General features: G+C 36.6%; 2 protein-coding genes across 5 annotated transcripts; one reads left to right on the top strand and one right to left on the bottom strand.

Annotated features, from left to right (window-relative positions):
* Positions 1 to 706: 706 nt before the first annotated feature.
* Positions 707 to 7,753, top strand: LOC133690825 (uncharacterized). Of its 4 annotated transcripts, XM_062111091.1 has the most exons (14): positions 711 to 1,337; positions 1,442 to 1,756; positions 1,985 to 2,164; positions 2,265 to 2,400; positions 2,694 to 3,028; positions 3,767 to 3,896; positions 4,141 to 4,269; positions 4,392 to 4,436; positions 5,424 to 5,500; positions 5,806 to 5,902; positions 6,011 to 6,100; positions 6,407 to 6,460; positions 7,317 to 7,382; positions 7,460 to 7,753. In XM_062111091.1, exons 1-14 carry the CDS (start codon positions 955 to 957, stop codon positions 7,613 to 7,615), a joined length of 2,193 nt encoding a protein of 730 aa, XP_061967075.1. In that variant the 5' UTR covers positions 711 to 954; the 3' UTR covers positions 7,616 to 7,753. The 4 variants fall into 4 exon arrangements, 3 of the variants coding, with proteins under 3 accessions (XP_061967077.1, XP_061967076.1, XP_061967075.1); XM_062111093.1 differs by lacking the exon at positions 7,460 to 7,753 and having other exon boundaries at positions 707 to 1,337; positions 7,302 to 7,377; XM_062111092.1 differs by lacking the exon at positions 4,392 to 4,436 and having other exon boundaries at positions 710 to 1,337.
* A 691-nt stretch (positions 7,754 to 8,444) lies between these two features.
* LOC133692591 (probable plastid-lipid-associated protein 10, chloroplastic) lies at positions 8,445 to 11,796 on the bottom strand. The gene is made up of 8 exons (XM_062113658.1): positions 11,534 to 11,796; positions 11,312 to 11,425; positions 11,027 to 11,161; positions 10,487 to 10,582; positions 9,762 to 9,842; positions 9,474 to 9,560; positions 9,044 to 9,108; positions 8,445 to 8,947 (listed from the first exon to the last, which is right to left on the bottom strand). Exons 1-8 carry the CDS (start codon positions 11,693 to 11,695, stop codon positions 8,830 to 8,832), a joined length of 858 nt encoding a protein of 285 aa, XP_061969642.1. The 5' UTR covers positions 11,696 to 11,796; the 3' UTR covers positions 8,445 to 8,829.
* Between the last annotated feature and the right edge of the window lie 15 nt (positions 11,797 to 11,811).

Below are 11,811 nucleotides of genomic sequence, written 5' to 3'. Positions count from 1 at the left end.
TTTGATACATGAATGCATTGGTCCGTTAGAGACAAGGTGGTGTTTAAGATTGAGTTTCGGTCTGCGTCAAAATTTGATTTTTTTTTTAAAATTATTTGTTTTCAGTGTTTTTAAATTGTTATTGTTAAAAATAAATTTAAAAAAAATAAAAAAAATATTATTTTAGTATTTAAATAAAAAATATATTAAAAAATAACCTCTTACCATATTTTCTAATACTCCCACAGTATTGCAGAACAGCTATCCTTGAAGTGATTTTCATGATTTCACCTGATTTCTGCTGTCATCAACTGCAAATAGATGCTTCAAATAGGTTGACAACATTAAAAGTAGGGCTTTTAAATTTTCTTTGTTCTCTGACTGCAAGTTTGCAGTGTTGAAGGTCACAAAACAACCGAGTTGGCAAGGGGTGATCTCTTATCTTGCCTTGCGTGGTGTTTCACAAACCAAGCAAAGGGCCTGAACCTCGGTAAATTTGCTAGTTCATAGATAAATTTTCCAAGATGTTTTGACAAAAGGATTATTATTATTATTATTATTAAGTACAAAAGGGTTCAAAACAAATTAAGAAAAAAAAATCAGATTTTGTTTGTTTGATAATTAGGGTTCCATTTCCTTACTAATGGTGGGCTTAGAGAGTAAGATCCACGAGGATTAACGTTTTACACACAGATTCTGGTTGTGATCAATAAACGACAGCAAGCCCGAATCACCTTATCCAGCCAGGAATGGATTGCGGGCAAAGAGGTTTGGTTAGGAAAGCACCCACGCGTGTGCGCCACATAATTCCAACCGTTAAATTTTCCCTTCTCTCACAACCAACCAACCAACCAACCAACCGCCATTTCCCTTCTTCTTCTTCTTGTACCTTTTAGTAAAGTACTGCTACTCCATTTCACTTGTCATGTAAAAATCAAAGCCACCGAAAGCAACGATAGCGGAGGTTGGCTATCCATGTTATCTCTTCCTAATTTCACCGGTGGCACCACCGCTCTGTCATCTCCACGTTCGTTGGCGCCACCTCGCTCTCGCCATTCGGTGTTTAAGAAGGTTACTGTTCCCTCCAGATATCCTTGCTGCTGCTCTTCTTTGAGACTTCAGGAATTATCAATTCAGGAGCCTTTAGAAGAATCGAGAGAGATCTTTAGATTACAAACACAGAATGATGAAGATGATCCTGTTCCAAGAGACCAAGAAGAAGAGAGAGGGATTTCTAAAATACAAGTGAGCAGGGAGAAATACATACCCGTTTCCAAGGCAGAGCTTTTGGATGCTGTTTTATTGAAGTTATTCGACTCTCAAGATGATGATGCTAATCAGTTCCTTCTTCTTTCTTCGTGAGTGAATTACTCTGCCTCAATTGATTGTTTTTTTTTCTTTCTTAATTATTATTATTATTATTTCTCAACTAATCTTCAATTTTATGATGGATTAATTGCAGGTGTTTGGACTCTATTCTACACGCAGAACACAAAAGTATTTTAGAGGAAATGAGGACAGATTACTCACTTACTCATTCCATTGATGATGAAGCGACAAGTGATGAGAAATCAGGTAGTTCAGATGGAAGAGAGGAGGCTGACAGGGAAAATCCTGGCTCAGTTAGCAATAAGATCAATGGAAACGGGAGCGTGGGGAAATTAGAAGAGGAGACTGAAGTTGATAGACCATTGCATTTTGATTATGGTCTAGACTTGAGAAACTTTTTAAGCTCTCCAGTAACAAACGACAAGAGATGTTCTAATGGAGAGTGCAGGTCTGTTGCAGACTATTCATAATTAAAACATTTTTTAAAGCGGTCAGAATTAACATGATTTGAAGAAAAGATTTTCTTCAGTCTCCATAGATTTAAGGATTAGAGTCCCATGATGTATACGTTTAGGATTTTCAGTTAATTTATTGGTTTTAACATTTATGTTGCTATTTCATCCTTTATCCTGTCTTGTGTCTGTGTGTGTAATTCCTTTTGCAAAATTGCTTGTAGACTTGCTGTTGCCACCCGCTTCCAGCGTTCTTTTATGCAACTTCTTAATAATGCTCAGTTTCAAGAACTATCAGCTGGGGATTTGATGCTGACATCTGCCTTGAACTCAGATTACCTCCTTACTTTGCCAGTATACGTGGACTGGAAGAAAGCATCTGAATCCAATGCAATAATCTTCAGGTTTTTGTATATTAGTTTCAGTTAGAGAGCTGCAGCAGTCAGTATTCCGGTATACAAAATATTTGCAATCTGCTTACTTTTAAGGTGATATTCCTTGCAGGAGGGGCTATGCAACTGAGAGGCAGAAAGGTCTGCTTATTGTTGAAAAGTTGGATTACGTTCAGTCCAGGCTTCTGCAGGGTATTTTCTTCCTTATATCAAAACCAGTGGGGAAAGTTGGCATATGGATAAAAGAGGTCGTTGCCTTTCCCATGAATTCTCTGATAGTATTTTAAAAACCAACTGCATGATGTGTGAATCGACGAATAATTGATAAAATTGGTCAAATATTCCTTTTATTTTCTCTGATATTGAGGGGCAAAACCAAAAATCTTGATTTCCAAACTTGTTGGGCAGTTAATCTTTGAAGGAAGTCAGTCAAAGATTGTGTAAATGCAGTTGCAGTTCTGCAAGAGTTATCTCCATTAAGTGGTTTCTACTTTGTTATTTTGTTGCCATAATTCAGCTCACTAAGTGTTCCTTGGGACAGGCTATTAGAAATGCTTTTGAGAGCCATGAAGTACAAGATTGGATTAAGAAAATGACACCTTGGCTTGAGCAACTGTCACTTTTTCAGCAATCGTATTTTAGTAATGAACAAGCTTCTGATAATCCACCGGAGATTGACCAACTATCAGATACTGAACTTCCAATTTGGCTAGCAGCACAGAGGGCAGTAAGTCGGTATGAAGGTTTTCTGTCACCTGTTGGACCCCGTGGAAGGCTCTTCAGGAAGTTACTCACATGGATTGGATTTCTACCTCCTTTGCCGGAAAAGCCATTTGAACTTGACAGTTATAGTAATGCTTCTGAACCTCGTTTAAGGTTTGTAGAATTTGAATTTGCTCTCTCTTCTTACAGTAGCCATCTTCTATTGTGTATGAGCTTACGTTTTTTCCCATTTTCGTTCTGCTGTGTGGAAAAAATTGTCTGAAGTTGGCTAAGAGTATTTGGCATGAGTGAGTGCGCAATGCTATTAACGTATGAGGAAAAGTATGATGCTTTAGTACCAAACTAGCTTCATTACTACTTGTCACAAATTTAGTTATCCTTTTGGTTTAAGTGTTTGACTGTAACTTGACTGTGCATGAATCTTGCCTGTTTAACACCATGGGCTCGTCTCGCAAAAACAGCTATCCATTGATAGAATGTGAATATAACTGATTTCTGGGTTCTGATAGGGGTAAGCTACTAGATGTAGGCTTTATATTGCTAAGTAATTTGGACAAACAGAACAATAATCAAAATATAATTTGAATTTCTATGCTTCACAAGATTCTATCATCATTAAACAAGAAAGGCCATTAGAAAGTATTTGACTGCAGTCATCGAACAGCTGTAGATGAATTCAGGCTGGTGCCTCATGATTAGAAATTTTCTTGAGGTTGTTGAATCATTAAAGCCAATTTGGAAAATAAATGCCATTTTATGTGACGTCCATGGTATCTTTTGTACTATCTTTTGTACGTTCCACGAGGATTTGACTATCTATTTTAGGAGGATGTAGTTTATGATTGGCATTATCACCTGAATGACCATGTAATTGAAGATTTTTTCACTCAGGCCGATTTTCTTATCAAGGATATCACTTAGTGATATATGGAGACCTGCTACAAGAAAATACTGCAGAAACAATATTTGGAAAATGCTAAAGACTTCCTTTTCCATACTACTTTCTCAGTCAGCCCTCCAGGTAATCACTTGTTTCCCCTTCTTATCGATTGCTTTTGTTATGTACTATTTCGTAAGGATAGATGTTTAAACCTTAGCATCTACCAAAAATATAAAGATTTTTAAGCTATATCATCTCTTGCCCAAGTGTAAGAGCAAGAACATTGTAAATAGAAATGAAGTATTGCTGGTAAATATGTTTCTACGATATCCTTAATGAAATTCAGATTTTTATTATTCTTCAACCTTTGCATGTTCCTGATTAGGAACCTGCATTTCAAGAATTAATTTTGCTTTATACCACGGAAACAAGTGATAGCAATCCTAAAGATAAAGCTGAGGTTCCAGCATTGGAGCTAAAGATCTATGAAAGAATTCCCATTCCTGATTTACCGGTAAGTACCTCTGACACTGCAATATCTGTTGATGCTTTCTCACATTTTGTTCTAGTTTCTTGAGTTACTGATGATTAAACTGTTTGCATATTATTTTCACATTGTAATTAAACAATTTGTAGGTCGTTTTTCCACACAAAAAGCTGTCTTTCCGTATCATTGACACGGTATGTGCAGGTTTAATCCCTCGTTTACATATTATAGAGTTTCTAAAACAAAAATTTGAATACTATCTACTGAAGCTTTTCAAAGCAGCAGCCTGTGTTTTTTTAGTATTATCTGGTATCATGCTTGTGTTACTCTAGCAGACCGATATTTGATAGTACTTGTTGCCATTGATTATGTTTTCCTATCCTTATAAATTATTCTTTTTACAGAAAGGTGGTGTGGATGTTGATTTACTAGCATGGTTGAATATGCTGAATTCTTTCTCCTAAATTTTGTGAGTGTAAATGAGAGTGACAGCCTTTTAACCTGCTGAAAGTCTGAATCCACCTTAAATTAATAACAGTTCTCCCCTTAAATGTTGTGTGTGCATAAATGAGAGGAACTCTGTTTAGCATTCAGTCATAGCATATTATCTTGTTAATACCGTAATTGACTTAGTAAATAGACTTCTCAATGGTTGAAGAAAGCTGAATAGCCTTGATTAACACTATCATCTTGCTGATGCTGAGTTTCAGCTACTACATTATTTTTCACTATATAAGCTGATATGGGTCTGTGGAAACTGATTGAAGTGCTACTGTGCTTACGCAGAGTAGAGTTGACATTTTGGCCCTAACTCATTTCCCTTATCTTTCTGGATGAGTTACATTAAACATTGGGATTTCCATGCGAGGTGACTGCTATCCTAGCAATAGCAGGTTTGCTGTAGAAAAGCATTACTTCATTCACATTTAGAGATAAAAGGTTATTCTGAAATGTACTTGATGTGTCCCGTCTCTACCAGAAAGAGAAGTGTATGTTGATGTGGATGCTGAAAACACCATGTAAAATTATGTGAGGCGGTTGATGGGCCTTTGTCTATTGACTGGATGTAATTTATTGGTTGAGCCCAATGACTAACATATTCTAGATGTGCTTATGGATTTTACTCCATGAAGCCATCCTTTCAAATAATAGCTTCTTGACCAACTATTGTGGATCTGTAGGTACGCTTGGATGCAGCTACGATATTGGGACTTTTGGCATACTTCATAAACTACAAATTTGAGATCTTATCTTCCCCGTATGTGTGTTTTTGGTGGTCATATGATTGTTTTTTGAAATGGTAGCATTTGGCGCAAAAGTTAAATGTGGATCTAAAGGTGCAATTATGTTTTGTGATGTGCGAGTTCATAGTGTGGGTTGATGAAAAGGAACATGGATTCAATTATCCATTTCCGTAGTGTCTGCCGCATGTCATAATTCTATAAACCAACCTCCCCCACCCCCTCCCTTTCTAATAAGTGGCAGTGCTTGAAGTTTTTTAATACTGTTTTTGAAGTTGGATTCATATAATCTTGATAGCATATAATTTCCTATGCAATGCAGATCGGCAATATTTCTTGATGTAGTTGCTATCACTGCTCTGATAATATATGTGACTCGTGTGGCTTTGGGTTACAAACAGACATGGGATAGATATCAAGTCAGTTTTCTGTGCAATTTCCAAGATTATTATCATCTAAATTTTACAAGTACATATAATATATGCTGAGAGATAGTTATAATTTCTTAAAGGAATCTTTTATTACAGCTGCTGGTTAACAAAACGCTTTATGAGAAAACACTGGCAAGTGGCTTTGGCTCGGTTCATTTTCTTCTCGATGCTTCTGAACAGCAGCAAGTGAGAAACTCTTTCGATGTTCCTTTTTTATGCTTTCCATAAATGCAGACATAAAATAGCACTTAGAGCAGTTGATATTCTAGTTTATTGTTATTTTAGTGGTATACGAATGTGAGAATTCGATTCACAAATTGATTTCAACTATAGAAGAATTATTTGAAGTCTTTGAATTACTGCTGTTCTTTTTGTTCCCTTGTCATTTGGTCAATGAGCTTGGCTTGCATAATATTCTATAATACAATGTGATTTGTATTTTCCTAGTTTTCTTATTTAATTTTTCATTTCTCTGAAAACTATTCAATTCAGTATAAGGAAGCCATATTGGCATATGCGATCCTGCTTAAAGAAACAAATGGACAGGTCTGCCCATCCTATCCCTTCTTAAGTTTTCTAGGTTGAATTTATGCATACATTTTAATCCTGTCAGCTTTTGCATTTGATCATTGTGTGGTAGAAGTAGAATTAGTACTCTAGGGGGTATAGGATTTGGTGTTGGAGTATTCTGAGCTGCTTGATGGTGTTTCTATCTAATCCCATTTATAATTGGACGAGTGAGGACGGTACACATGGATGCATAAACCAACTTTATTTACCATGAAATATTTCGTACAAGAACAAAAGTCAGGGTCAGTGTAGCATAATGAGATCATCTGCACTAATAAAGGGCAAGTCAATTGCCATTCCTGGAAAAGCACACATGGATTCAGTGTTTGCTGATTTATTGACTAGAGATTTCCGCAATAATGAATCAAGAAACCTAGTCTTTTATAGCATTTTGAGAATTTTATATGATCTAAAATCTGTGCTGTGCTTTTTGATATTATTGGTTTTAGCCTTGAGGAAGTACATTGAGAGTATATTTTGGAAAATTTATTCTCCTCTTCATGCTGTAACCTTCCTCTGCAACTAAGGCTCGTGGTCTATAGTTAGATTTGTTATCTTCTGATGTCAACTGATACACGGAGATATTGAATACAGGCCAGCGTCTTGTTTAGGCTCATCTAGGAATTGGCATTTAATATTTCTATCTGGAATTCTCATAGCAGATACAATTCCTTGCCTATCATCACAGCACATGCAGCCTTTTTTAGCACAGTTCTTGCGTTAAGAAAAAAAACAGGAGGAGCATTTCTTGCCTTTGAGCATAGAATTTCTTTTATTTCCATGAACACTTTCCCATTGTTTAGAGAAAAAACCATAGTTCTAATTACTGCAGGTCGCTTGTCACCGAAGTGTTGGAGATGAATGTGAGAGATTTCTGTACGATGTGTTTAAAGTAAAGGTAAACATACGAGTCTAGTATTATTTAGCAAAGCTGATAACCGGTGTTGATTGCTTAATTTGTTGGAATGAATGCAGGTTGAAATGCCAGTTGAAGAAGCAATGAATACTTTGATTAGGCTAGGCCTTGTTATAGAAACACCCATTGATGGAAGAGGAACCAGGTTGCAGGCTGTTCCTTGTGAAAAGGCCCATGAGATTCTTAAAGAACGCTGGAATAGTTTGCTTTGTTAGTTATAGTGAAGTCAAATACAAGGTTTCATTTTGATTAGAGTACTTACTACACCTGGATAATTGTTGGAGATTATCCGTTAAAGCCATTGTACACTTCAACAGGTAGTTTATAGGCAGTTACAGGGCCTTTTCTTCTTCTCTTGCGATTTTCAAAATGTTTTTTCAATAAATTTCTTTCAAAGAAAAGCAATCAAAGAGAAGGCCTAACATGAAAAGAGAACGGATTAGTACCTGCATTTCGATAATTAGGTTTTGTTTGTTCTACTTGAAGCTTATATCAAATTAGTTTGGTTTAAACTTAATCCAATGTGTGGTAATGCTTGTTGACCACAGTCATTTCTTTGTTTTACCAAAGAGAAGCGGTCTTGGCACCTGCTTTAAACAATTTTGCAACTCCTCATCTGGAGAGGGGAGGGGGGAGGGGATTTGGTGCCTCTGTTCCTTGGCCGGCCCTTGCATCTTGTTAAATTCTTTTCACTACCAGATTTAATTGATCGATAGGCATTTTCTTTTAAGCTCTCCACAAGTTCAACTGATTGCACAGACTACCGTGAAGCATTGACTAAGGCTGCGGTTTTTGTTAAAAACAAAACCTTAATAAAATAAAATAATCTTTAATTTAATTTTTTACCCATATAATTAAATTATATCAAAAAAAATTTCAAGCATTACTGCTGTTACTCTAGGTCTCCTCCACACAAAACTTGGGGAAGATGGGAAATGCTAACGTGGTTATCATAGATATTTCAAGTATAATTCCTCCATTTCCTCATACATTTGCAGCCGCTGGGACAAGCATTGTATGAACAAAAACATGGAAGGCCACACCTTCAAACACAAACTTCTGTGTGGATTTGTATCCCTCCGAGCAGTTTTCAAATCTCGGCAGTGATATATTCAAATGTTATTGCGGTGAAAATTTAAACCAAAATGAACAAGTAAATATATGAAATATGGATACATGTACTAGAAGAGCAGTATACTGAGCTAGCTACGGTAGGTAACTTTCTTGCCTGCGGGGAAGAGCAGGATAAAATAATGGTCTGGGGGATCCGTTGTTTCTAAATCCTTGCAGCCATTGGACTATCAGTCTCTTGCTTTGTGGCTCTGATCTCCCGTGCCATTCATTCCCCATCTTGCCACTTCCAAATCAAGTTTTTGATGTGTAGTTTTGTGTACGCCGGGTAGTAAATAAGACAAGCAAGGGTTGTCCCTCACAAGTCAATAGGCTGAGCTCTGGTAAAGACAAAAACTCCACCACCTCCTACAGCACGCCCCAAAAGCATATTGCGATCCAGATAGGAGAGGTAATATAGGCCTCCCACTGATCGCCTGAAATTCAAGCATGTTTCACAATTCACGAGTGCAAATTGGAAAACTTCAATGGAACATATATATATATATATATATATATATAACAAATTGTACCTCCCTGGGTCTCCTGGGTTTCTTACAGGAACATGAGCTTTGAAAGTACGGATAAACTGTAGGATCTGTTCAGATGGATTCAAACGATGGCTCTTGTTAAGACAAAATACCATGATCTTCTGTTACAAATCACTAAATTACACGTGTTGGTTTAGAACCAGATAACCCAAGGCAAGCATCCATAGAGTAGAAGCATGGTAGAGATGTATGTGACAGTGAAAAAGGCACACATCGTGCATAAAACTTTTCTGTAATATAAGCTTGATGAGAAGATATGTTTGATGGTTGAATATTCAAAGAAAATTAAGCTTCATCATCTAGCTGATGGTAGCAATATGATTTTGGGACCTCGGCATCAGACTTATCAGGTGGTATGCAATGCTAAAAATTAAACAGCACAATCTGAAATTAAAGATCAAGGTTCATTCACCTGTAGACTAAGAAATGAACGAGGTAGCAGTGCCGGAGCTATTAAAGCTTGCAACTCTTCACTGATTCTAATATTTTGAATGCTTATCTGCCAGAAATAATGGCAGTTTCAAACAATAAATGAGAATCAAGATTTAATATAGAGAATTCTAAACTAGTATAGTGATCACGGGGAAAGGAAGAGTCGAGTTGTCTTAAAGTTACTCTTCCCAATCTAGGAGCTAATTAATTCATTAACATCAGAAAGACAACAGATAAAAAATACGCCAAGATATTTTTAGAAGCTGACCTCTTCAAACTGAAGATAGATGTTGCGTGCAGAAACAACATTAAATTTTGCGGAAACAAGGAGAGTAGCACCTTCTTGTTCCTGCAGAGCATTCAAATCACAAAATGAATTAGAAGAAAATATGTTCTTCGAAGAATCTGGCAAGCATTCTTAAAAAGTACAGTCTATCATCTTCGACAGAGAAATGACTTTTTGGTCACAAGTAGTTTTAGTTCTTTTAGCATCTCTCAGTGTTTTTATTTTTTAATCTTTCGGAGAAAAATCCCCATTCAACTAATGCTCTTAGTTCCTATTCCATTCTTCATGGATTCTACTCCCCCTTCTGACATTTCAGTCATTTTTTCACTCATATGGCATGCACCCACACGTTACAAAGAGATCCTCAATTCCTCAAATTTTTTAGTGAGGAGAAATTTATCATTTTTTTCTCTCAAGAAAACAAGCAGATTCTCATTAAAGGAAGCCAAGAACAATAAAGAAACAATTGATTCACAAATTTAAGTACTAGACAGCAAATCCATGAATCTATTAACAAATATTATGCTGGTTGGGATAGCAATTTCAGATCCAGAGTTGAAGCATAAAGAAGCTAATTCAGAAGTAGACAGGCATTGTCAGGGATACAGCGCTTGACCAATTTGCTTGTTTAAAATGTCAGTAGCTGTAGACCTAGTTGAGAAACATTCAAGACAAATGCAGCAAAGGAAGGAAATGCAGAAGCTCACCTCTAACAATGTTGGGATACTCCATTGAACAACATTGCGAATGACACCACCATCAGACTGATCTCTACATTCAAATTTCTGGTAGATCTGCCCAACCTACCCACATTCATAGATAAAATAATAACGATGATAGAAGAAATAAACATTACTTGGTAACCCAAATAAAAAGTACAACAAAAGCTGAAGAGAGAAAGCAAAAAAAAACTAACCCATCAAGGAGTCGAAGATTGATGTTTAAGAAATAGGATTCATGTACAAATAGCCAAACTACATAAATTGGGGCAACTAGATACATGAAAGCCAAATCAAAAGATAAAATGCCACAAGTAGAAAGGGTTCAAGAAAGTATCTTGTTCTACATTTGTCAACAAATACTACCACCAAGTTTCTTCCACCACAATTTCATGATTAGAAAGGAATGAACACAATTATTTTATAGAAAAATAATAAATGGGATAAAAAAGATGATAAACTTGAGCAGAAACTGTGTGTTGCTATCAATAGGAAAGTTTTATAACTAGAAGCTTTCATTTTTACCACCTGAAAGAAGGGAAACCTTGCAGCAGATTCAAAGAGAACAAGAACATCAGGGGCAGAGGTGTACTGTAGGCGCCATGTGCCATCCAGCCGCACCAGGTCAACTGACTCACCCATGTTGTATCCTTCCAAGCTCACCTGCCACAGTGATATTAGAAACAATAAATACATTTATTTTTATAATCACCAAAACCTTTTCTTTTCAGTACAAGCAGAGAGAGGGCAAGTTAAAAATATCCCAACAGAAAGAAATAAAAAAAGAAAAAGAAAAAAGCGAGAGAGACAGACTAGAGCCTCCTCAATAGAAGAGCGTTGATCAGGAGTGGTAACAAGCCCTCGTTGCGTGTCTTGGACCAATCTCAACAAATCATTTTTTTTGTTCTCAATCTCAAATTCAGATACCTAAAAAGAATTCAGAATCAGAAAATGTACGTTGTACAGTACCAAACATCATCATCATCATGATTCAGGACGAGATAAGAAAGAGAAGAAAGAAGAGAAGGTGGCCACCCGAGCAGTGATATCAGTAGCTACAGTTGCTGAACATGAAAAGTTTCTTCGAACGGTGAAATTTCTTCTAGTGGCAGCGTTACAAGTAAAAGGGTTAATAATTTTGAAAATGGGTCTCTTTCCAGTTGCAGGATACGATGAAGTAGCAAAAGCCATGTTCATTTCTTCACAAGATTATAGGCCTGGAAGCTTGCAATATCCTGTTATGTTATCTCCCCCGTCTTTCAATTCCTTACCTTTTGCTTTTGCTCTTGATGGTGGTGGAAATTAAATTGAGC

This window comes from Populus nigra, chromosome 4 (genome assembly GCF_951802175.1).
Source record: "Populus nigra chromosome 4, ddPopNigr1.1, whole genome shotgun sequence".
Lineage (NCBI taxonomy): Eukaryota > Viridiplantae > Streptophyta > Magnoliopsida > Malpighiales > Salicaceae > Populus > Populus nigra.
The sequence above is the reverse complement of the archived record's forward strand: the minus strand, read 5'-3'. Positions and strand labels throughout refer to the sequence as shown.